General features: G+C 40.3%; 1 protein-coding gene across 1 annotated transcript; it reads right to left on the minus strand.

Moving 5' to 3' along the window:
- Positions 1-13,905: 13,905 nt before the first annotated feature.
- Positions 13,906-26,679, minus strand: LOC121640797 (alpha-2Db adrenergic receptor-like). The gene is made up of 2 exons (XM_041986677.1): positions 25,531-26,679; positions 13,906-15,161 (listed from the first exon to the last, which is right to left on the minus strand). The coding sequence occupies exons 1-2, from the start codon at positions 25,855-25,857 to the stop codon at positions 14,019-14,021; spliced, it is 1,470 nt and encodes a 489-aa protein (XP_041842611.1). The 5' UTR covers positions 25,858-26,679; the 3' UTR covers positions 13,906-14,018.
- Between the last annotated feature and the right edge of the window lie 232 nt (positions 26,680-26,911).

A 26,911-nucleotide genomic window follows, 5' to 3' on the forward strand; every position in this document is an offset into this window, starting at 1 on the left:
CCCGTTTACTTGGTATTGGATCAATACCAAAACTTAAAATATATCCTACGCCACTACTCCATCCTTCCATTTGTCCATGGGCTGCCACAGCTATTGTGTTAGCACTTCGCCTTTAAAATGCCGAAAATTAAATTGTTTCACCTGGACGTCAAAATTTCTTAACAGAACCTGCATTGCCCTCCAAAAGCACAGCAGCGGTAGGCTACTCATCTGTCAGATGGGGCCTAATTAAACCTCATTAGTTTTGCTCTATATGGTGTTTCTTTAGTTCCAAAAGGGGTACGCTTGAAAACGGAGCACACAAGAGAGTAAATTAGTACCCGTGAGGAGCACCGAGAGCCCATCAATCCAATAATCAGTAATCGGTCCTAATGCTACCGTAGGTTAATGAAGTTGACACTAATTAGCTTAAACAGTGTAGGCTATCATCTGCACACCGTCATGTTTTAATCACTGCTTGCAATTTGTGTGTGACTTGTTTGATTAAGTAACGTTTGTCAGGCAGGAGTAGCCCAAGGGTTAGTGTCCGAACAGCGTGACACAGGTAAGGAAGAGGAAGCAGGAGAGTCAAGTGGAAGAGGAGGGGAGGCGAGGGGTGTAGGAGACAATGAAATAAAATAAAATGCCAGCAGCCAGCCCTCATATTTTGTTACTGATACATTTAATAGATGTACATATTGGTGAATCCTAACCTGTTGTTGTTTATGGTGCCTGTTGTTTGATTGGTTTGTGTTAATAATAAAAAAACAAAAAACAAACATTGGCATCAGTTACAGGAAGAGTGATATTTAAAATTGGTATATAGTATATGGTATCACTGATCTGTATTTATAATTAAACAACATCAGTTACAGTATGTGACCCCCCTGCCTTCCCATTCATTATTATGACCCATCAAACAGTACTTTTTATGTGACAAATTACATACTTAGATCATGAATGCATACATACATACATACATACATACAAACATTCATACATACATACATATACAAATCCAGCAGAGCTTGTGTGTTTTTGTGTGTGTGGGTGTGTTCTACATGAAGTTGCTCAGAATATAACCTTTCCCATCCTTCTATAGCAGTCAGATGAGGTAATTTTGGGCATCTGGTGAGTACATCTCTCCTCACTGAGGCTTGTCCATATGGGCAGAGAACCAGAAAACACCGAGGGGATAACTTATCTTGTCTGGCTTGGGAACAGCTTGGATCCCCAGGAAGGCCTGCTGGAAGCAGCCAGGGAGAAGGGCATCTGGGATACTTATCTTGGCCTGCGGCTACCATAACTATGCCTCAGATAATAGCTGGAAAAAGAGAGGATAGGCTGGTGAAATACATCAAAACTGTGGCGTACGTATATTACACTTTGAAGTTATAAAAATTATTTATTTACAGTAAATGGAGTTTGAAACAATGTGGATGGAAAGAGTCTGGCGATGGGATAATTCAAGTTGAGAATACAGAAAATAATAATAATCTAGAATACTTTGGCATACAGAGGAGTTCAGGTCCTGTGGCTGCAGAACAAGCCCAGATCATCATCCATCCACCACCTTGCTTAACAATTGGTAGGAGGTGTTTGTGCTGATGTGCTATGTTTGTTTTTTCCCAAACCAGCTCTTGTGTATTATGATGAAACTTCTCCATTTTTGTCTCATCTAAGTAATCTTGTGTTCAGGAGATGTGAAGTCCATCCTTGTTTTGCTCTACAAGGCTGTCTTGAATAACAATAACCTGAAATAGAAGCTTTTTAAGGAAAAAGGATGCACCCTGTAATTCACTGCATTTTTTTCAGTTCTATGGACGAGAAGAAGAACACACCCAGCGAAAAAACAAACAACAACAAACAACAAAGAACATCCTGTTGATCCCCAAATGCCTTGCTGGAGAAATTTGATTCAACAAACAAAAATTCCCCAGTTGCACCATGAAATGGTTTTTAACTGCATTCAAGTTTTATGAAAACCTCATGAGAGGTTAAATTATGCTACCCATTTAGTTTAGCATATGGTCAGAAACAGCAGAAAATGTTTTATAAAGAAAGATTGACGGGAGGACGTTGGAAGAGAGGATAATGGTCTGTATATCAGTTTTGAATTAGAGCCACTGGGATCCAACCATATGGAGATGCATAGCTAACATTGTGCTTTAAGCTATAACAAGCTCTAACCCCTGTTTTGGCTTTTAATGAGAATGACTTTGCAGCAGCAACGTGTTCACACTAATTTAATACCAATCTAGAACATTATAGATAATGACAAAAACTTTTCAGACTTGAAATTTAAAAAAAAGAAAGATGTTAAACAGAGCCTTAATAACACCTTCATATGCAATAACTATTCCCAAATTTTAAGAATATCTTTCAATTTATGCAAGATTGAAAAATCCTATAAAAGGTCAAATTTTTTTTTTTTCTTTTTATACATAAAGTTTCTGTATTTTACAAATGTCAACCCTTGTAACCAGAGTGTGCCCATTGAGATGTCTGTTGGAGATTTTTGGCAGATTTTTAATCAGTGTGTTTCTTTCTGCAGTGATCTGGTTTAATTAGAGCAGAAAAAAGCTGCGCAGTAAAACTCTCAACCAAAAAGAATCTTTTAAAGCACAAACTTTTCCCCATCCTGCAGGCCTGCAACCTTACAGGCTGGTTTTATCTGAATGTGTCACAACATCTCAAATAATGCTGCAAATCAAACCTTCATTGCATGATTCTGTCTCATTGAAAATAGTTTCATATTCAATATTCAGTATTAACAATATTCAATACAATATGGTCATTTGCAGGCACCACTGTACTAAAACCTTTAGAGCAATTAAATTATTAGTATTATAGTATTAAAAAAAAGCCATGACCATCTTTTAAGTTTCAACAATTTTAAAAGTTATTGTTATGTATATATCGTAAATGCTATTTATTGTTGTTTGTCTTTAAATGTTTGAGGACTGTGGATGGAAAGTAGCTTCTAGCTAATAAATGAAAATTATGAGGCAGCTCTTAGAGGTAAAACATAATAAACAGAAAAGAACTGAAAGTGTTTCAGACTGAAGGTATCAATAGATCAATACTATTTATAGATAATAGAAAAATACTGTTTATTGAACATTTAATATTGTAACCCTATAATTAGCAGCCCTCTAAAATTAAATAAGCCTTCAAATCAGCATAACCTGGGAACATAGATAAAAAGTTTATGATGTGAGGATTCAGCCATTTCTGTCTTTAGGATCAGACTCTGGCTCAGTTACAGATTATTCCGTCTGACAGGTCCATCCCTCCTCATCTAATTTTGGCCCACAAACTCTTCCTGTAGGCAAAAAGGAAAGTAAGTAAGAATTTGTTTAAGTACAGTTGAACACACGTAACTTTTACAAAGAAAACCAGAACTCCTGGAGAACAGTTGATTAAGATGATGATGAAGTGCTTGAATTTCAGGCAACTAGGATTCTTTTCTTGTTTTTTGAAGATGTTTCAGTCAGTCTCGGGTTACAGACTGTTGCACATCAAGCTCCCAGATAACAGACACGTTTGGGCCTAATCTGGGTTGCTTTTGGCACTTTTGACTTAGTTACGGCTCTGGTAAATGTTGTGCGGGCCAGCCTGAACACAGATTACTGCTATTGTCATGTGACTGAGTTTTGACAGCCACATTCACATGGAGTCAAAGCTGTAAGTCAAGGCCAAATATGAAAAATATCAAATCTGGGCTGATGTGAAGAAGCTCAGCCCTTCACCTGGTGCTTATCTTCATTACTCACCAGGAAAGTGTAGTTGTGTAAAAGTGCATATTTAAGTAGAAAAATGGGCAGGCTTCAGAGCGTGTGTCTCGCTGCCCTTCTGTACCACAAGACTGCTTTCAAAAGTGGTGCAGACTTTTACTCCAGAGCCTTATCTAGCCTATGCAAGAGTGTTTTCAAAGACCAAAGAAGTCCTTCAGCTGCCTTCACTGTCCTCTGCCTGCTCAAAGCAAGACCATTTTCCAGAAATGACACAGAACACGAACATTACCCATGATGTCATTTTTATTTTAAGCTATATGACACTGGTGCAAATTTGGTCAAATGATTGGTTTGCACATACATATAGGATGCCCTGACAATTCACAGTTCATCTCATATGTGTGGTTATATATGCAGACACTGACTGTAGTTATATTGCTAAGTGGATCAGTGTCAGGTTACTTATGTGGAATTTGTGGGTTCAGTTTCCCATGTGGTCATTATACATTAAATCAATTTCCCCCTGTTTATTTGTATTGGAAATTGTACTGTCTTCTTCTGCTGTTTCTGGAAAGACAGATAACTCAAATGTGATGCATATAAACCCAACACATTGAAATAAACACCACTGTTCTGTTTTATTCTTTTTCTTGTAGCTGATTATGTCTACACTTTTCTCAGCCCTTTTAAGGGCCGATCAGGCTTATAGGAGTTCATTTTGAAACAGGACTGCAACAAAAGCTACATAAATCTTAAAATAGTTATACTCCGTATGTGACATGATGTAATTTTGTGAAGAATATAATGACAAGATTAAAAAAGTGCAGCATCCCTTTTAAACCATAACCAGGTAAATGAGTAGTGTACACAGAAAACCTTAAGAAAAGACAGACTCATCTCAGTTTCGCCAGTTTATTCTGGCCAAACTGATGGGATTAAATTGTTATTGACTAGCAGTTCAGCTGTTTCTGGACATCTCAGTCTGAAAAACAGAATTAAATCCGAGTGAAAGAAATAAAGACCAGTTACCTTGAAACAGCAATGAAATGTATTTTGTGCTTGACAAGCTGCTTTGTCTCTGAAATGGAAGAATCGTCCAGGTTATTATGTTCACGTTTCTCTTGGTTTAAATATTTGCTGCTTGTCTGCCTTTCTATTGTACTGGAATCTCAAAGGCTTTCTGTTCACACAGAAGAACTAATAGTGCCTTTGTTCTTTTTTTTCTGTGCACCTGTGGTCAGTGCACTTATTTAACTTTTCTTTTTCTTTTCTCTTTGGAAACATTTTAATGTATCTACTTTATTCTATTTTTCTTTTCTTTCCTGCGACCTAGAGGAAACAAGACATGGTCATTCAGAGACAGACAGCATGCTCAGAGTTAATTTTTTGTGTATGTTCCATTGAGCAGCACAGCTCCTTTTGTCTTCACTTCTCTTCATTGGTATGTGCAGAAAGCAGCACACGTTGTCCTTCTACTGCCGCTGATGACGCTTTCATCTCCCTCGTGAGGACAAATGGGATGTCCATGAATGTGTTTACAAATAGTATATTTAATAAAGAACTAAGTCAGGAACTATTTTAAATCTGTAAGGAAACTGACTTTAGGATGTCTACCTCAGCAGAAGGATAAAACTGAGCTGTCTTATTAAAGTCTAAAACAGGTGATGCAAATTGGCAACTAGGGCTGGGCGGATCAATCCAAATATTGATAGTATCGATACCAAGGCTAGTATCAGCATCATTTAATAGCAGTTTGACAAGATCCATATTTTTTCTTGCAGAGGAGTTTTGGGGCACAAAAGCCAAAGAAAATGAATAAGAGCCAATTGTAGGTTTTGTTTTTGTTTAGCTACTTGACACTGTTGACTTTATTATTCTCAAATGATTGCATGTGATAAGTGTTACAATTATTCTGTATTTATGCTCATTTCAATAAAACGTGTTTACCTTTTACACCTGTCCACGACGTACCTTTGTGTTGGGACCATTCACACCCCTGATATGGGACATAACATAATGGGGGCTCGTCCGGGATTTCTTTTTGGGTAGGGGTAGGCTCTCCTTTTGACATCACCTGGAAAGATTCCTTGGTTGTACGTACAATGTGGGGAAACCAGCCGGTGTTGTTGTTTTGAGTATAGATGAGGGTAAGTTTTGTCTCTTATTCTGAAGTGCCTTCTTTCGGCTGCTTCCTGTGGAGACCGCCGGGCAGGTCTCATGCTGAGTGAGGGGTTCACTCTCTGTGTTTCGGAAGTTGGCACTCGGATGCCGATATGGCTCCGTTGGAGGCGTGTGGGGAGAGGTTATGGTGTTTCTGAACCCACTGTCGTTGCAGTTATAAATGGGCGTTCTGGCCTAGGGGTGACCCAGTGTGTGTAGAGGAAAGTCCTCTCAGACTGTCGTGTGTGGGAAGCAGGAGGGGTGCCTGTATATCTTTCCCGTCTTGCACTACTTTGCTTTTGTTTGGACATCCATGGAAGGGTGTGGAAAATTGGTGGTTTCGTTGACAAGCCTACCCCCTTTCGGCTGCTATCTAGCAGTGTTTGTTCACTCCTTTGGGAGGATGCATCTTAGTGCTTGGTGCCTGACTTCGGCAATGCAGAGGTGAACTCGTCTTCGGCTGTTTTGTGTGCAATAAAGGATTTTTGTGATGGCCGTGTGGTCTGGGCAATTCATGTTTCACCATGCGTGGTTTTGAAAAGGGTTTCAAACAAAATGTGCGTATGTAAATGCCTGTGCCCTTCCTGTTTGGGAGTATGTGTTCTCTGGCCGCTTTCGTGAGTTTGTGCGCTGTGCACTTTGTAGTAGTGGCCGTGTGTTCCCAAACATTTCGTTATTCAAAGGGGATTCGTGAACTGTGTTTATGCCCTTTGCTGTTGCACTTGTAATTTGTGTGTGAAAGAGATTTTGAGTAACCTTTGTGTTTGTGTTCTCTTTGTTCCAAAATCCTTGAGAAAGGATTTGGAACTTTAGGGGGAGAGTGTTACGGCCGCTGCTCATTGCAGGCAGCTGTGGCTCATACTGCAGGTAATTGCCTGGCCCGGAGGTCTGTTCGGAGTGGCTGGACCAGACGCACACCGGTCTCCTCCCCGCTGATTGGCTCATCATCCGGCCAATCATACTGCAGCTTGGTGGAGTCCAGGAAATAAAGGGCTGCTGCAGAGTTCATTCAGGAGGGAGAAGTAGACAGCACAGGCTGCTTCCCCTCACTCTGGCAGAACTATGGTGGCGTTGCTCTTCTGTGTGTTTGCTGTGCTAAGTGGTAGCCTTTTATGTCACAGCTGGGTTAAACCTGGCTGTTCGTGTTTCCCTGGGGGATTTAATAGTAGTCTGGTTAGTTTGGGCTTACCTTCATTATACACACAGTTTTGGTTTGAGTTGCGCTTCGGGTTACTATGAGTTCTGCCTTTTCATTAACCTTGGTGCTTAACTTTTGTTTGTTGTGTTGGGCTAGGTTAGGCTATTTGTTGGTTCGCCAGTTTATGTGCACTCTTTTGTTTATCTTAGTTTGGTTAATCCAGCGGATTTTGTGTAAGGTTTTAATAATAACATTTTGGCTTTTCTTTTAGCTGTTCCTCTAACCCCAACACTTGTTTATGTTTGACTTCCTGTTTTATCCCTTATTTATACTCCTGTCATTCAGTTTAAAAATTTTTTTTTTTTTTTTTTTACAAAAACTTTTGTACTATTTATGATCATGATCAGTAGTTAAAAGAAAAATTGTTAAATGATTACTTTTAAGCAAAAAATGTTATCGGTATTGGTGTTACGGATGCCTCTCATTGCTCACACCCGAGGCTCATCCTACATACAAATGCCAGTCCTGTGTGGTCTATTCGGAGTGGCCAGAATAGGCACACCTTCGTCTTCTGCCCTCTGGTTAGCTCACTACCTGGCCAATCGCTACGCATGCTGCCATCACCCCGGAAATAAAGGACTGCTGTGTGGGCTCATTCAGGAGGGGGAAGCTGTTTGGCCCAGACAGTTTCACCCTCAGCTTGGCAGACTTGTGGTGGCTTATTGACTGTGTGTTTTCTATTCTATTCTACATTCTACAGTCATTTAGCAGATGCTTTTATCACATTTAAGAGTAAGAACACACAAGCATGAATTCAAACAAGATGGGACGTCATAATTAAGTGATAGTCAGACTGCTTTGAGTCCAGTTGGACCCAGGTGCTGTCATGTAGTGCTAAAGGCAGTGCATATAATTATTTTTTTTTTTTTTTTTTTGTAGTTTTTGTAAGTCATTTTGTTTAAATACATCATCAAAATATCACGATTTCATCACACAATATCATCTTGGGCATAAGGGCACACAGCTTATTCAGTACTTGGTTGAGCCAAAGAGCTGGACAAATCTTTCTAACTCATTCTGGTGAGTAGAAGAGTTAAACTAAGAGTGGAAATGCTAGCTGGTGGCATTTGGTATTTTGGATTTGTTTCAGCGTAGAGATTACAGCAGTGTTAAAACTGTCTGCTTGTGTGTTTTGTTTCTAATGGTGATACATAATCTCGGTTTGTTTGTTGATTGTCCTTGATAAGCATACAGCTCTTTTAGCTGCTCTTGAAGTTCTTTTCTGTTCCGAGTTTTATTAAGCTTTTTAGATAAACCTAAACTGAGTAGAGTTAAAGTGTGTTGGGCTAGTATAAAGTGATCATTTAGTTTATATCTTGTGTAGTATTTGAACTGCTGCACTGTTAAGCTAGATTAGTATGCCTGTTTTTGTACACTTTTTGGATAATTCTTGTTTTGGTTTGTCTGGTGGGATTTTGAGTTTAGCTTTAGCAGTTCTATTTTGTTTTTTTCTTTCAGCAGTTTCGCAAACCCCAACACTGAAAACTCAAAACAATAAAAGGGAAAGCAGAAAGAAGAAAGAGGAGACAAAAACACAAAAAATAAAAGACAACGACCCTTCAATCCAAACTATCACCAGACAACAAATTGCTACACTTGAAGAGAAATACACCAGAAAATGTCCTACTGCTTTTACAAACAAACAAACAAAAGAAACAGAGCTGACAGTAATCAAGTTCCTAAATAATAACCAAAAAAAAGAAAGTATCACAACAATCGAAGTACCAAATACACACTCACAGAGAAAAAAACAAAAATCAAAAATATCTCTTAATGTAAAGACCCACTGGACAACTCAGTGACTGTGTCAGCATGCAGAGTATGAGGAATGAGGAGTGATCAGTGATGAGGAGTGGTGAGTGAGATCATGCAAATGTGACCACGCCTCCACAGAGGCTAGAGGCAGACTAGGGCAGCTCAGAGACCCGGGTCTTTAGCAGCCACCTCGGAGCACAACTCTAAGCCACTCCACATCGAAGATGACCCCAGTCCCACCCAGAGGGTGGCAGAGGAGAGCCTCAGCCAGAGCCCCCGCGCGGTCATGGGTCCTGGCCAGCACCGGCCACCCAGGGTGGCCCGAGTGAAGGGCCCAGGGCCCCAAGAGCCCAGAGGCTAGGAGAGATGCCACAGTATAGTAGCTGCTAGCCAACATAGTCTTTTACATCAGCAACACTCCTTGCATGGTTGTAGGTTCGATGTTGCTTTCCAAGTTTTAATTTGTGGTTCCCACAGCAGCTGATGATTTCATGAAAATCCAGGTAATTTTTTCCAATCAGATCAAATCTTTCCCTAACTTCATCCATAACTAACTCTCATTAAACCAGTAAAACCCATTTAGGTGTGATCCTTGCTAGTGAACAAACTTAAAAACACCAGAGCAAGAATACCTGCATGAGGAGAAGTCTGACAACTGAAAGGTAAAATAAAGTATATTTTAAAAGCCAGAAACCTAAAGGGCCAATTTCCACCGGGTCTGTGTGCACCTCGTTCTGTGTGTGCCGTGGCCCCTGGAGCTAATCAAGACGTTTTAGTCAAAGGGCTCACACCAAGTGTGCCACGGTGCTTCCCAGAAGCATCTTGTTGCGACTCTATATTAAACATATGCATCAGGTCTATTTTTGATGGAGGACACTTCCAGAACTTGTCAAGTTCAGCTGTTCAGATAGGGCCAGACAGGAAATCAGACACAGGAGCAGTATAAAGCATCCAGTAAATTTGAAAATAAAAGCCCCCACTCAGATTTACAATTGCTGAATTATGTAAACATTATGTCATTACCAGTGACACCAGGTTAGACATCAGTCGGTCTGGGGGACCAGTGCTTTATTTTTCATCATGGACAAAGAGAGACGTTTATCCTCGAAGTAGAGAATCACAAGATTTTAAATGATACCACCTTTCGTTTACATGCAGCCCTCTTTATCCATGGTTGTTATTGCAGGAACTGACAACATCACTTGCAATCTTACTATTCTCCTGTAATTTTCTGCTCTTGCGGATCTGGTTATGCAGACTGCACTTGTGAAGCCCTGCATTTGACATGGGTTCAATCCCAAACTGTTCCCAACACACAACCCCTTCACTACCCAGTGTAACTCCCAATGAAGTCACACTCGCAGCTGTGGAGGGCACTTTAATTGGAGGGCGAGGGTCTAAATAAGATGGGCAGGAATGGGACGCCCTCTTCCCACTCCTCGCCATGGCAGCACAAAGATGCCACAAATTTCTTTATTTAGTGAAACAGCCATTGTATAAATTGAGTACCACCAACTGCTGTTTTTTCAATTGTCCCTGAAACATCATAAATTCAGCAACCATTACCATGACAGGAGTTACATTATACTTTAAATACTTCCTTCAACCCCATCACTATTTCCAATCAAACAAATGAATGAATGCTGCTAATTATGTTTTCATCCAAACATCAGCATAGAGTTATATTTGCTAGTTTCATTTTGTCTTCCTAAATGTTTTTTGATTTTCTGTCAGTGTGACAAACATGCAGGACACATGCAGAACTCATATTTGAAGACTTTTTCGTCATCAATTTTGCCGTTGTATCAGCTGAACGGTCCACTCACCCTCCACATGCTATGTCGGTGCCTCCACAAGGACATACTAACAGAGGGTTAGTGTGTAGGGGGCGGTTTGGGATTGAGCCACTCTCATGCATGAGTTGATGCGGCGCGGCGGTCAGAGCGAAGCCATGGCGCAGCTGGAATGTGGGGCAAACGGACCGGGCAGAAATTGGCTGTAAGATAGCTAGCAGTCTGAACGTGAAGTACCCTGTTTGGAAAATATGGGACTTTAATATAAAGCTCATCATGGCCAAGGTCTATCATATCTTAAATGACAATGATTTTAAATTCTATTATGTATTTTACTGGGTGCATAAAAATCTATTCAGTGCAGCAGCACCTGCTGATTTCAGCTCAGCTGAACAGAACCACATCATCAAAATGACATTTGATTCCACCCTGATGCTGAGGTTTACAGCTCAAACACTAAGTGGAATCTGGCGAGTGTGGAGAGAGACAGCACCCACTCACAGGTCAGTGTGGGCTGTGAGTATTCTGCTTCCCTTTCCCACAATCCCATTGAAATGGGATTTTCTGCTGCCTGATAGAAAACTAAATACAGATCTGACCTTGACACCGAGTAGCAATTTGAAGCTGTCAGTGTCATTTTAGGGCAAACTCATTTTAGTCAGTAATGCACTGATAATATATATATCTGTTCTTTTTATCCTGGAGATTGGACTTTTATTATAAAAATAGGTATCTGTATATTTTTTGTTTGATCTATTTTTGAAAAGTTACTTAGATATTTAATGATACTTCACTAAATGTGAATCCCTGAACTGCCACTGTACTGTGGTGGAGGGGTTTGTGAATCCTGAAGATCCTAGGAGCTATGTTGTCAGGGGCTTTATGCCCCTGGTAGAGTCACCCAGGGCAAACAGCTTCCTAGGGGAGGGACCAGACAAAGCAAGGCTCAAACACCCCTATGATGCAGTATGACAGCAGTACAGCATTTTTCTTGTCTAGATGCGGGTTACTGGGCCCCCCTTCTGGAGCCAAGCCTGGAGGTGGGGCACGGAGATGAGTGCGTGGTCGGCCCTTTATCCATAGGGCCCAGTAAGGCTCAGCCCGAAAGGGCAGTCCGATCCTTGGCTGCAGAAGCTAACTGGGGACGTGGAATGTCACCTCACTGGCGGGGAAGGAGCCTGAGCTGGTGCTTGAGGTTGAGCGGTTCCGGCTTGATATAGTTGGACTCACCTTGACGCATGGCTTTGGATCTGGAAACACTGTCCACAAGAAGGGCTGGACCCTCTTTCATTCTGGAGTTGCTCCCAGTGGAAGGGGCTGAGTAGGTTTGGGCATACTCATGGCCCCCGACTTGGTGCTTATACCTTGGGGTCGTTGGTGCCTGTTGTGGCGGAAATCCCTGAGCTTGTTGGTGGACACCAGCAGTGACGAATGCCATCAACCTGAAGGAGTCCTATCGGCCTTTTTGGACTGTGGGAATCCGGAGGCAACTGATGGGTATTGGTGGGCTAAGCAGAACGTGGCTTCGGTGGTCGATGAGGCAAAAACTGGAAGGAGTTTGGAGAGGCCATGGAGAATGACTTCTGGGTGGCTTCGAGGAGATTCTGGTCCAGGTCTGACTCTGGAGGGGAAAGCAGTGCTCCATCAACACTGTGTACAGTGAGGATGAGTGGCTGCTGACCTCGACTTGGGACAATGTGGGTCGGTGGTGAGAATACTTTGAAGACCTCCTCAATCCCACTGACACGTCTTCTGATGGGGAAGCAGAGTCGGGAGACCCTGGCGTGGACTCTTCTATCTCTGGGGCTGAGGTTAAAAAGGTCCTTTCCTGGGGGTGAACAAGGTCCGCCCCAAGTTCCATAAGGCTCTGGATGCTGTAGGGCTGTCTTGGTTGACATGCCTTTGCAGCATCCTGTGGACATCAGGGACAGTGCCAACAACATAAATTATCTTGTTATGACAAGAAAACAGTCCTTGTGATCTAGAGTAAGAAGGAAATCAACTTGCTGAACAAGTTTCAGCCATATTGATCATAAAACAAAGGAAGTTGTGTCCACTTATTTCAGCCCTCATCAAAAATTAGCATGCAAATTTGAGTTCCATATTTAAGTCACTGCTGAGATGATAAATACTCAAGACTGCTGCAGAATCATTTGATGGGGACTGAATTCAAAAGCCAGATGTTAGCAAGTGCTAGTTTTCTTTTAGATATAGTGGGGCCAAATCAGCTTGCTAATAAGTACATAAATAATCAGCAAATGAGTTGTTTTCAAAGTTACTGTTGCATAGCAACCAGAATGAATTCCTGGACTTTTTGCTCCCTCAGCAGCTGCAGACACTCATGTCTGTGTTTGAACAGATAAACGCATCAGGCACGGTTATCATCTTAATGCGAAATGATGATCTTTATCACACAAAGTCTCCTACAATCAGCATGAAGTGAGTTATTAACTCTGCAGTGATTGATGCTTTGTGTATTTTTTATTTGCAGATCATGTTCAAGTTCAGCTCTTTAGGTGTTTCACAAAACACAAGCTTTGAGCCGTACATTCCTCAGCTGTCTGTCCAGTTATTTCATCTTGAGATACAAAAGACAATATCCACCTCTGTACAAGCATCAGCTTGATTATGTTTACTCAGATTCAGGCTTAGTTAGACTGTCTTTCCTCCCTCTCCTGTACTCTCTCTGTTTTGTCCTCTCGCTTTCTGTTTGCAGCAGCTCAGCCCATCTGTTAGCTGTGCATGAATTTTTAATGCCTTTGCCCCCGAGCTGTGCAGTGTCAACAGAACATTGTTGTAGCATGACAAACTAGTAACTTTCTCAGACTGTGCTGTTCAGATGTCTGCACTTGAAGTTGAAGTTTGAACTTTAGATGCTGCTGGTGTTTAATTACTCCCATGCACACACGTTTGTTTTATACGCCTTGTGTATTATTCAAAGCACAGTCATTTTTATCTTTGCTCCCTATAGCTTAGTTTTGTGTCAATGTATGGACTGCACAGCCAGTCAATTTGCTTGCTACAGAGCACATACATCTTGAAGCACCGCAGGGACTTGGTTCACGGCCCTGCAGCCTTTTTCTTCTAATTAACATTCAGGTTCAGGCACAATACAAGACGCGATGTTTAACTGTTGCTGCATCAAGGAAGTAGGTTTGAAACACTTTATTGCATTGCTGTGTAATAATAATTTTTCTCTGATGGAAAAGAAAGGGATTATCTAATAAATTAGTGAGTATTTAAATAATAAATTAATACTCCAGCTCAGTGACAAGCCCTTTAATGTCGATATGACAGCACAGTGGAAAACAGGATTGAAACTGTGTGCACATTTGTGTGTTTTTGTGTATGTGTGAGCAAGCTGAAAGCCACTCACAAACATCATACATTCTCAGCTTATGTTTGTTTTTGAGTGTGGAATAAAATCCTCTTGAAGGCCCTCCTGAAGTCTCGGTTAAAAATGGTGTATATGATGGGGTTCAGACAGCTGTTGCAGTATCCGATCCAGAAAAACAGGTTGAAGAGTGTGTCAGGGATGGTGCAGTTCTCCCTGCAGATAGCATGGAGGCTGTAAGTGAAAAAGAAAGGGAACCAGCACAAGACGAAAACTCCCATCACCACAGCCAGAACGAACGTGAAGCGCTTCTCCCGCATTTGTGCCACTTTGTTTTTGGACAGAGACATCTGCCTGCTGCGGAGAGGCAGAGGAGAGGGGAGGAGGTAGTGATTGGAACACTGATCGGATGATGCCCATGATATGGAGGCGCAGGATGGGGGAGGAGGAGGAGGTTTCAGTCTGTTTGCTGTTCCCTCACCGTCCCTTCCCTCCTCTGTTTTCACCCTCCCAACAGCCCTCCGCGGAAGGCGGAGGGATGAGGAAAATTTGGAGGATAGTTTCATGTCAGCTTCGCAGTTCTTCTCCTCGAGGTCGATGTCATCCAACTCTTCCCTCCTGTGAGTGCTGCTGTTGCTGTCTATGTTGGAAGAGCTGCATCGGTTAGCAGGCCGCGGGCTGTCCAGCTCATAAGGAACTTTGCCCTTCCTTTGACAAGTCATGGGAGTGCCCACGAAGCACGTCTCAGACTGCGATGGCTGCCGCTCCAACACGTTCTTCGCCACAAACACAGTGGAGGCTCGCTGCTTTGCAACACGGTAGATCTTACAGTAAACAAGGATCATGATGACTCCAGGAGCAAAGAAAGACACCAGGCAGGAGGAGAGGATATACCACGTCTGGTTGTTGATGAGACACTCCTGTCTGTGTACATTCTCCTCGTCGTCCATCTCCAAATCATTCTCTGTCTGGGACATAAGAAGCGGTGGAGAGGAGATGATGATCGATATAAGCCAAACGATGCTGATCATCACTTTAATCCGTTTAGGCGTCCGCTTGCGGTTGTAGCTTACTGCCTTAGTGACGGACCAGTATCGGTCGAGGCTGATGGCACAGAGATGGACAATGGAGGAAGTGCAAAACAGGACGTCAAGAGCCAGATAGAAGGAACACCAGGTGGAACCGAAATACCAGTAGCCCATGACCTGGAAAGAGAGAAAAAAAAAGCCATTAAGATGTGACCTGAGAAGTTATTTATGGTCACAATAAATTTTCAAATAAGCTTCAGTCGATCAGGGAGGCCTCATGCCGGCAACTACTTGATTATTTCACCTACAAGTAAAAATTCAGTCAATATCTCATTAGTGCTATGTTGGCTGTAGCTTTGTAAACTCTAGAGGAAATCCTTACTGTTAGTTTACAGCTATCAATCCATCTGCATTGAAAGTGATTTAGTCTGACAATCTTAGTCCCAACAAATTCCACCAAAACCTCTGATTTAACCACAGTTCATTTACAGGAAGAATTAAATCAAAAACAGGAGACAAAGCCCAAACTATAACTCCACATCTCCTGTATTGTTATGTCCAGAAGGTAATTAAGAGGCATGTATTACACTGCTGTGCAGATTGGCCATAAAAATATACATTTAACCAACTGTAAGCTGAATACTTTCAGCAATGGTTCCACAGGTGGCACATCTGGATAATTTCTCTGATAAAGATGGTAAAAAAATCAGCTGACAAGCACTTGTTGAACAATTATTCATACATACTGCCATCTCATTAAAAATGCTCACAGACAGACAAGGACTTTTCTTTCATCTTCTTGCTCTTTTCTCCAGTCGATGAGTTCATGGCTGTTACTATGGGTTGTAACACTGCAGAATTTGGTGCAGATGTTCATGATCTGTCCCTAAATTCTTCTTAGGGATAAGCGTGAGCATGTATAAGTGGTCGTCTCTCTGTGTTGGTCCTGTGATAGGCTGTCCAGGGTGTACCATACCTCTTGCCTGGCAGAAGCTTGGATAGGCTCCAGCACCTCTCCAACCCTGATTTAGATTACTCTGCATGGCATAGCCTGTAGATGGATGGATCCCCACATGCCTCTCGTCCAATACATGTTTAATTATAAAGAGTATATCCCAATGACGGGCAGCCAGGAACGAGCCAGGAGCTCAGCCAGGGCCTCAGGTGCTAAAACACCACTTTAGCCCACATAATATGCATCCTAAGAACTCATCCATTAGGTTGCCTCTCATATCTGCCAAAAAAAATTCAGTCAGCTACTACTACACCTTGATTTTAATGTTAATGAGCATAAATGTGACCTAGATAGTGAACTAGTGAACATGCTTATATATGTTTAACATCCTTTTGTGAGCAATAAATTGCACATGTAAGTGTGAGTTTCTGAAATAGTTTCTACCCTCAAGGGGGGGGGCAGATTGGTGCAGAGTTCAAACAGACTCTGGTGGTGTCATTGCTACACTGTAACATATAAAAAATGTGGATATTTTGTCTGAAATACAACATAGACAAAGCAGCAAATGTTGGAAGCGATTATTTCATGAAAAACTTAAGCTTATTTTATAGTTCAACAATCCAGGAAATGGGGAGATCTCTGGGACCTGTTCAACAATCCAGGGTCTCCTTGGCTGTATTTTGCCTTTCACGATGTGCAAATATTTTTGGGAAAAGCTCTGGACTTTACCTTTCTACATTTATTTTTGCCTTTCCAGAAGTGATCTAGTTGCTAGTAGTTGCTAATGAACCCCCATACCACCAGAAATGCAAACATATCAATTTAGTGCAGGTAAGTAGTTGGATGGCCCCCCTCCTCTCTAGTCCAGAAGACACAACAACATAATTTTCTACTTTGCCTCAATCCATTTTAAATGAGTTTTAGCCCAGAGTAGACGGTGAGGTTTCTGAATTGTGATCACATATGGCTTCTTTTTGCATGACAGCTTTTCTCACAGTTCTCGTCGTGACTCAATGCATCTCCCAGTAATCTTCCACTCTTCCTGTCAATCACGCCTACCTCATCAGCCTGCCAAGCTCACCTGTGCACCATTAAGGCCCATTTTATGCTCCCGTTATATATGTAAATAGGTACCTCTGTTTTAAAGGTTGTTATATGTCACCGCCCTCACACTTTCCTGCATCTTTTATGTCGTAGTTGTCATCTTCTGCATTGAGCATAAATGGGTCTTTAGTCTTCCACTCACCAATCAACCAGTATATAAGCCTCATCAGTCCATTCATTTCTTGTAAGATAGTTTTTTTCTGTGCCTGTTACATGACCTTCCAGCCCTTTTTCCTGGTTTGATTATCCATTGCCACGTGTGCCTGTTTCGGATGCATCTTTCTGTCTTTGCCCCGCCTGTTTCCTGTGATGTTTTCTGCCTGTTTAGAGTTAATGATGGCCAGATGAAGCCTCATGAAGCATTGAAGCTTTCCAGCAAATTGGTTCAGAAAATGGTTCATATCTCAAGCCTTAATGTTCACATGAGGCCAAAGTGTATAAAACAGACAGTTTTTAACTCTGACATGCAAACTTTTTATGTCATTAAGGGCTGTCTAGTATAAAAAATATCAATAAAAAAGGTGACCAATTTGTTTCCATCAATACGAGTTCGCTGTTGCTAATTTAACAAATTAATTGAAACATGTTCCTCCAGCTGTTTCTTTTTAGCACCTCATTTTTCCAGCCTTCTGTTGGCCCTATCCATCCGGCAGATTCAATATTAGTTGATATTTTTCATTAAATAGTAACATGTCTGCTCTATTCTAAATAAAAAAAATATTTATGAGGTCTGTAAATCACTGTTTTATTTATATTTTTAAAACTATCCCAACTTTCTCTTGAAATGAAAGACAGACATAGCTGTAGCGACATTGTTCGCAAAGTTATCAAGCTTGTTCAAGAGTTGGAGCTGGACAGAAACAGAAGCCTGATATCTAATTATTTATGGAATTATTTCCCATGCAACCACCAGGACACTGCTCAGAAGAAGAAAATTCATCATCACCATCATTATTATCTATACTGCTTCATCAAGTTAAAGGTCATGGTGAAGCTGGAGCCTTACCCAGCACTTAGCAGGTGAAAGGAAGGGTACACCCCGGACAGGTCACCAGTCCATCACAGGGCCAGGAGGGAAATTACCTTGGAAAATTTTTTAAAAATCTAACAGTACGGCAGCTGGGATACCAGAAAAATACTGTGAAATAACAGAACAAAATTTCAAAATTGCTGTAAAATTCCATAATAAAAATACAGTTTTTATCTTTACTTTTACATGAGATGGCTTTTTAAAGAATTCAATTAATAATAATAATAATAATAATGGATTAGATTTATATAGCGCTTTTCAAGGCACCCAAAGCGCTTTACATTGTGTGAATCCATTATTCATCCACTCCTCACTCATACCTGGTGATGGTAAGCTACGTGCGTAGCCACAGCTGCCCTGGGGCAAGCTGACGGAAACGTGGCTGCCAGTCTGCGCCTACGGCCTCTCCGACCATCGCCGAACATTCATCCACACATTCATACACCAGCAATTAACTATAATAACAATTAATTATACAGTAACTGTAGAAATGCAAATAAATTGTCAATTAATTGTGTTTTTCATGCAATTTTATTCTGGTATTTAGTATGTGCTTGCATTAAAGTTTCGTTCTTACTGCTACATAATTGTTTATGTTAAATGAAAATATACTTCCTTTACAAAAGTTGGAAATTCAATGTATTTTCAGGTTTTTCTTGTTATTTTACATTAGACATAAACTTCCAGCCTATTTACATAATCTAATTGGTATTTCCCCATATTTAAAAAATACAAGAAAATAATCATATGTAAACACTGTAATACTACAGCTGTTTAATTAAAACTGAAGTTTTAATTATCTATGTACTGAAGAAAAAAGAGAGAGATCATTTTACCAAAATTACAAAACTTTAAATATTCATAGTGTGTAGAAATCTGGGTGCTAGCTCTGAGCTGGATTTTATTCCACACGTTAGGATTTTACCATCTTAAAAACATCGCCAGAGTCCACCCTTTTCTCGCTCTTGCCTGTACCAAGAAGCTTATGCATGTTTTTATTTCTAGCAGAATAGATTATTGTAATGCCCTGCTCTCTGGTCTTCCTAAAAAGTCTATTTCTAACCTACAATTACTCCAGACCTCAGCAGCACGAGTTCTGGTGAGGACCAGGATGCAGGAACACATCACACCAGTTTTAAAATCGCTGCATCGGCTCTCCGTGCGTTTCAGGACCAATTTTAAGGTTCTTTTAGTTGTTTGTAAATGTCTAAATGGACCTTCCTATTTATCAGACCTGCTTTTAAATTATGAACCCTCTCAGACCCTGAGGTCCTCTGGTACCAGTCTCTTAGTGTTCCCAAAGTCAGAACCAAGACCTCTGGTGAGGCCTCACTGCACCACTATGGGCCTCGACTGTGGAACAGCCTGTCAGAGAACCTCAGGGCTGCAGAGACCGTTCCTTTTTTTTAAAAAAGGCTTAAGACCTTTCTTTTTAGTTTAGCTCATAGCTGAATTTTATTTGATTTTGTTTAGATTTTCACATATCTAATTATATATTTTTCTATTTATTTTAAATACCACCTATTTATGTAGTTCTCCCTTTTATTGTTTTGTTTAACCCAAGTACAGTTTTTATTAACTCCTTTATTTTATTTTACTTTACTTGATCATTTTCCTGATCCTTTATCTCTATTTCTATTCTTTTTGCTCTTTTCAGTTCTTATTGTTTGTAAGTTTATTTAATTTTGCTTTTACTTTTTAACTCCAGTGTTTTCCTCCTGGGGATCCTTCACACCTGTAGCTCTACCTGCTCTGTCTGCAGGGTTGTTGCCATGGTGACTTGTCTGGGTGGCTGGGGGTCCTGCACTGCAGCCCTGTGGCTGTGGTGTGGATCCCGGTCTGCCCTGAACTGGGTGGTTCCTGTGGCGGCACCCTCTGTGGTCATGGGTAGGCTGGCGTCCAGTGTGACGGGATCCCCAAGATAGTGTTTCCGCTCAGCAGCGTCAAGCCAAATGTTTTCATTCTGTTGATATTTTTATACTTACATTCAGCTAAGAGAGATGGAGTTTGTGTTCATGTACAAGTGTACATGTGTTTTGTTTGTTTGTGTGCAATGTGTGTGAGATCATGTGTGAAAGAGACTACAACGAGGAGTGTTTGAATTTCCTGTTTTATACTTTGGTATAGGCTTTTATATTTTGTTTTAATATGCAGAATTTCTTTTTATTATATAAAGCACTTTGTGTTGCTTTGTGCATGAAAACTGCTCTATAAATAAAATTTGATTGATTAACTGATTGATTAAACAGTGTATTTATTCAGGGATTGGGTTGTTTATTAGAAATCAGAAAGGTTTAAAGTTCCTCTGATTGAGCAAACTTTTAAAAGCTGATTATTTCCTGGAAGCATCTCAAAAATTGTATAACAAAGTTTTGAAAACAAAAAAAGAATTCCTCTGGCAGTGTAAAAGTTGGTGTAAAGTTCAGATTTCATTATACAGTATTATATAAATTCTGGGACAAACTCACTTCCTCTCCGATTCTACGAATGAGGGGGTGATGAAAACTGAGACATATTGTTATAGTGGGTTTGATTGAATTTCTGTTTTCTCTCCGTTTTTATCAGCGCTTGTTGCCGGTTTGTCAGAGCTCTTGATACAATGAACGCCCTCATTATAATTCCATCAGTGCATATCTGGAAAACAGCATAAGCAGTTTAATTATCAGATGTGTGGTGAGCCACACAGAAAGACTGGGATTACCCAGAGTACCAGGCTTGCTGCTCTGGACAAAAATGTTTTTAATAAAAGAGGCTTCCTGCAGACAAGAAGAGAAACAAACCCACATACATGTGATACTCGTGTTGGATTTTAAGAATTAATAGTTAATAAAAAGCAAACGTATAAGGCTCTTATTGTTGGGGGAAGATGAGAACTTCAGAGGAATCACCAGCTACACATCAAGCAGACACCCACCTACCTCTAACAGGAGGAAAACTATTAAATATCATAGGTTTTCACATCTTATTAAAGATGTTCAGAGTCTAAATCTCACATATTAATAAGTAGAGAAAATCATCCTGAATGCTTAGTAAGGAACCCAAAGTGATTTCTTATTCTACTCATAGGAAAGGGACAAATAACACTTCAAAGTAACAAATGAATATTTTTCCAAATCAGCTCTGAACATGTTTCCCTTCCAGTTATCCTGAGGACTCGAGAGGTTTTAGTAGAAAATGTTCAGCATCATTACAATTATAGTCTAAAATCAGAAAAAAGTCTTTTTCCTCATGTTGAATACATGACCACATCATCGCCATCACGGTGGTTCACAAACGTTTTTCATTGTTGTACCCTCTGTAGAATAAATCAGCCCAGCACCCCCTAAAGCAGGGGTGTCAATTCATAGTTTAGTTCAGGGGCCATACACAGCGCTATTTAATCTCACATTAGCTGGACCAGTAAAAATAACAGTGTAATAACCCATAAAAAAATTAAAAATCCACATTATAAAATCTATTTTAGTGCAAAGAAGTACAAGTACATTATCAAGATGCTTATATCTAATTAACTATCCCTTTAGAAAACAATAGGAGTGTTTAGTTGATACCAAGAAAATCTGTAAATGTGACATCCCTACTTTTACACCACGTGCCACGTTCACCCATTCACACACACACACAATCATACCTCGACAGGCACATCGGGTGGCAAATTGGGGTTCAGTGTCTTGCCCAAGGACACTTCGGCATGGAATCAGGGGACACCTGAACTTTCAGGTTGCCAGACGACTGCTCTTCATCCTGAACTACAGCCGCCCCGTGATCTCCAGGTTAGTCACAGTTAAGACCCTTTCTTTAGTTCACAGCAGCAGACCATTAGTTTTTCTAACAGATTAAACCAAGAAATTTTCTAAAATACTCACTTTAACTAAAAAAGACTCTTCTGACTGTTTAAATGAAACAATATTCAAATAGCTGCAAAAAGTAAATTTATGCATTTCCTTAAAGGGTCATTTTATGACCTTGTGAATACCTCAGTGATATCTCCACGGTGACTCCATGGGTCATGCCCCCTTTCTATTCATCACCACAAGAAACAAGAAAATGGCTGTAAAATGAGGAAAGATCAAGAGTCTGGACTGCAACCCTGTGATTGTAGGATGACATTACTGTGCTAACTGAGCCGAAATGCTCCCTTGAGCTTTGTGTCCTCATGTCATGTGAATACCCCTGATTGTACATGCTATGACATAAATCTAAAGTCTAATGATCACTTGACTCTGTTTCAAGCCATTATGAAGGTGATTTATGTTATACTGGATGCATGATGTGACGGCTGGAAAGTAAGTTCCTCAGTGTTATGACCTCCAACCAGACCATTCAAAGCTTTTATATTTATTTATTTATATTTATTAGGTGCACCTTGTCTTCATCACTGGCTTAGATTCAACAAAGTGTTGACATTATTATTATTATTATTATTATTATTATTATTATTATTATTATTATTATTATTATTATTATTATTATTATTATATTTACTAAAGAGCCCAATGTGGGACAAGAAAGTATCCCCCACACAAGTCTTACACCGGCAGCCTGAACCTCTTCTCCTGCTGTGGCTTCCTCATTCTGATGTTCTGTTTCAACATCAAGTCATTTTTAACATCTCTACGTGACTAAAGAGTCGCTGACACATGAATGGCTGATTAGATATTTGTGTTAAATAGCGATTGAACAGGTGAACCTAATAAAGTGTCCGGTGAGTGTAGCTGCACTTTTATATTTTCCTCACTGTTTTTCAAACATGTCCTGACAAACCAACAGTATTTGTTGCCATGCACTGTCTCACCTAAACAGCACACTTATTTAATCTCATTATAGTTGTCTGCGTGTCCATGTGCAGGTCAAACAGATCAAAGACTATATTTTATTTTTACATTGAAATGAAAATCACTTTTCACTCTGCAACAACTACTGACTTGACCCATTAATGCCGCATGGATCATAACTGATACACAGTTTCTAAGACCTATTGCATCACTTTATTGTTAAAAAAAAACTTTGCTCAAAATCCTGACATACACAGATTTGTCTTCTGCCCCCTGGTGGATACCTTTTGCACTATAATAATTTTGACATCACACTGTAATTAATGGTAAATATACAAAAAAAAGTTGTGTTAATTATTTTACACTTTGTTAAAGGGCCAAATAAAGACTTCAGATTAAAAAAAAAAAATTAATTCTCATTATTTTTTCTTGGGTCTGGCTTTAAAGGGTTAAATTAACCTGAAGTCTGACCAGGACAATGACTCTGTGTTAGAGTACTATTAGTTGTGACCTCCAGAGAGCTTTCTGATATCTATGTTCCTCATTTTAGAAATACAATAATTATCCATTTCAGTCAATTTTGTAAAATATTTAAATCCTGCCAAAGAGATTTGCACCGACAAGATCTGGACTACATCTGGCATGACCTGGTACGTAAGGACTAATACCTGTTTATGTGTGAATAAGGTGTGAAAGTCACCATGACGTCATAATTAAAAGACTCCTGTAACAGGGTGGATGAACTTTGGTATTTACAGAATATCACAATAATGTTCTCCCCCCCCCCCAAAAAATGTATAAAAATCTATTTTCATTCAGTTTTTCCACAAAAATCTGTTTACTTGCATCAGAGTTTCAGTTTCTTCACTGTGTAATGTACAGCTGAGATCTTGGCCCGGTCGATGTTGGAAAAGAGATTTTTCACTAATGGGGTAGGTTGAGTAACACTGCTCATCTTGTTAGAGCAAAATTTCTGCTGAGAAAAGCTGCATCCTGGCATTCAAGTGAATGTTATTTTAACACTTGTCCCCTACGGTACTGAAACATTTTAGCAGAACAAGATGGAAGCAAAAGCTGCCTCATTTAAATGTGACAATGTCTAAATTAAGTGGTGAAGGGGTGGCCATGTGGTAAATTGCAGATCTTTTGGCTTAGGGACTCAGATTTGTTTCCCCACCCACATAACTTTATCAACAAACCTCATATCCAGAAAGTTGGGAAATCTTTCACAGATACCGATTAAGCTAAAGCTTTAACAGACACAGCTTTACAAAATATGAAATTTTAGAAATACAAAAAAAATATATATATATGTATCATTTAGCCACTTTAAAGAATAATATGTCTAAAACGTGATGCCAGTAACACATCAGAAAAAAAAAATCAATAAAACAGCAGGTGGGTTCATGAAAGGTGAGGGAGTCAGGATTGGGTATAAAAGGAACATCCACTGAAGGTTTAGTCTTTTCAAGCATGGATGGTTGTGGCTCATCAGTTAGTTCCAAAAATACATTTCTCAATGACAAATTGTGAAGAACTTTGGTCTTTAATCTTCTAGGGAACAGAATTGTGACCAGATTCAAGGAGTTTGGGGAATTCTGTGTTAAAGCCAAGGACAGAACATCTGTTGTTTATTCATGATGTTTGAGCCCTCAGGCAGCACTGCAGGAAAAACCTGGAGAACCTTGGAAAACCATTTGTACATTACATAGTCCACTGCTGCATCCAAAAGGAAGAAGCCATATTTCAACTCTGTGGAAAAACAAGTTCTGTGGACTTGATTTCAGATGGACAGAAAAACAGTCAACACCAGTTCTTTGGTCAGATGAGTCCATGTTTTAGCTGCTCTTTAGATAAACTAACATCAGGTACCAAAGATGAGAAACAGAGTTTTATCAGGGAAAAAACTGCAAAATTCAGCATCTGTGGTGATACTGGGGGAGCATCAGTGTCCATGGCATGGATGACCTCATAAGTGTGAAGGTACCATTGGTAAGTAGATGGATGCTGCTACCAAAAAGGTGAAATCTTTTATGTTATGATTCTGTCACCTCATTCTGCATGACTTCAAACACGCATCGTGTTTTATTGGCCTACCTGCAGTCCATAACTGTGTCCTATTGAAATTGTATGGCTCACCGTGAAGAGGAGAATCAAACAACAACCAAACTCTGTTAAGCAGCTAAAATTATAAATTCAACAAGAATAGACAGAGAGGTCTCTGAAAAACTCCAACAATTAATAACCATTAAAAGGTCTCTTAAAGGAAGCTGATCAAACACAACTGAAACATTAGTAATAGCTAAATGTTCTTACAGTGAAGCATCACATTTTAAACTGGTTTATATTTACTGAACACAATAAAAAACACACTAAATTATTTATTTACATTTGTCAACTAAGTGAAAGCTTTGAGTGAGTAACTGGAAATTTACCAACATTTACTGAAATTAAGTTTGTAGGCAAAGTGGGTTCAGTAACTTTGTGATTCCTGTGGAAGATATTGCTTCATCTGTCGCATGTTTACCCTCTGCTCTCTTAAAAGTGGTGACGTAATGCCTGGAAGGGAATCTGCTGGTCGAATCACAGTGTGCACCTGTTTCTAGGCCATGCTAAAACCCAGATGTACAGTATTTGGCATTTCATTGCAGAATGATCAAAGAAAAACAAATAGAGACACCTTACCTCATTGGCCAGGGAGAAGGGGATGACCAGTGTTGCCACCAGGATATCAGCTGAAGCCAGAGACACCAGGAAGAGATTCTGAGGTGCCCTCAGGGCTCGGCTGGTGAAAACCGCCACCACAACCAACACATTTCCCACCACAGTCCCCAAAATGATGACTGTGACCACCAGCACGATGAACACTGAGGCCACCTGCGAGTGAGGAGCCAGAGGAGGGGACCTCGACAAGGAAGAAGATGTTTGGCTGACATTCTCCAAAGAAGAGTTTGGTGGTAAAGTAGCCGGAAATGTGGCCATGATAGGAGTGGATATAACTGAGAAGTCCATCCTGGTTAAATGACTGACATTATGATCCTGGTGTTTTTAACTGTCTTTGCATTTGATGCAGAGACTTTGTTCCACTCTGACAAAAAATGATGAAGAAAAAAGCTTTCAGGAGCCCAAAATAACATCCAATAACATCCTGCAGCTTCAAAATACTTGATTTGTAAAAAATAAATGATCTGTCTCACAGAATAACAATTACACCTGCATTTCTTTAGTCCTTTTTGCATGACATCCTCATTATAAACCCAGAAATGAGCTGCTGGATGTCAGTCCTCATGTTCCAACAGTCTGTCACCGCACGAAGGATTTGCATGATTTAAAATTATCTTTAAAAAAAAAAGAAAAAAAAAAAGTCATACCTTGAAATATCCGTTCAGATCCATGCACATCAGGAATCAGAAGTTGACGTGCCGTATAAAAGCCACAAGACTGGCCTAGTTATTTCCAATGAGATGGGGGAAAAAAAGCATATGGCTACATGCTCTAGTTGGAGCAAGGACAGAAACCCTATTTGGGATGCATGGTACCCTCATACTGCTGCACTCCGAGATAGATCAATATAGGAAAAAAAAAAAAAAAGGATTGAAAAGTACAGAAGAAATGACAGAAAACATTGAATTGGAAGAAAAAATATTAAAAGGAGGATGTCATTTAAAAGGGAGAGGTAAAAGAAAGAAAAACAGGGGTCCTCACTTTGGTGCGAGTTGTTGCCGAGCTGAGTGATAGAGGTGCTGCTGCCTCCGCTGTTCAGTGGTTCTCTACTGCTGAAACAGAGAGGAGGAGGAGGAGGAGGTAGAGGAGAGACTCACAGAGGAGAGATGAAAGAAATGGGAGAGAGATCCGTGAAGAGGAGAGGGAGCAAGGACAAGATCTTTGAAGGAAAGAAGGAAGACCAGCGGGATTTGAGAGTAGAAATGAGCAGGAAAAGAAGAGGGAGGAGAAAGGTGGATGGAGTGAGAGATGAGAGGAAGGTATTAGACAGGAGAGTCTGCGTGGGAGGAAATGGAGAGGGGTGAAACGGAGATGGAGGAGGACAGAAAAACAATGAGAGAAC

The sequence above is a fragment of the Melanotaenia boesemani genome, chromosome 1 (assembly GCF_017639745.1).
Source record: "Melanotaenia boesemani isolate fMelBoe1 chromosome 1, fMelBoe1.pri, whole genome shotgun sequence".
Taxonomy (NCBI): domain Eukaryota; kingdom Metazoa; phylum Chordata; class Actinopteri; order Atheriniformes; family Melanotaeniidae; genus Melanotaenia; species Melanotaenia boesemani.

Bases quoted from the DNA above. Each gene is read 5' to 3' on its own strand.
- LOC121640797 (XM_041986677.1), bottom strand. From the start codon at position 25,857: ATGGACTTCTCAGTTATATCCACTCCTATCATGGCCACATTTCCGGCT. The intron at 15,162-25,530 runs GTAAGGTGTCTC...CTCTCTTTCCAG, and splicing joins CCTTCTCCCTGGCCAATGAG to GTCATGGGCTACTGGTATTT.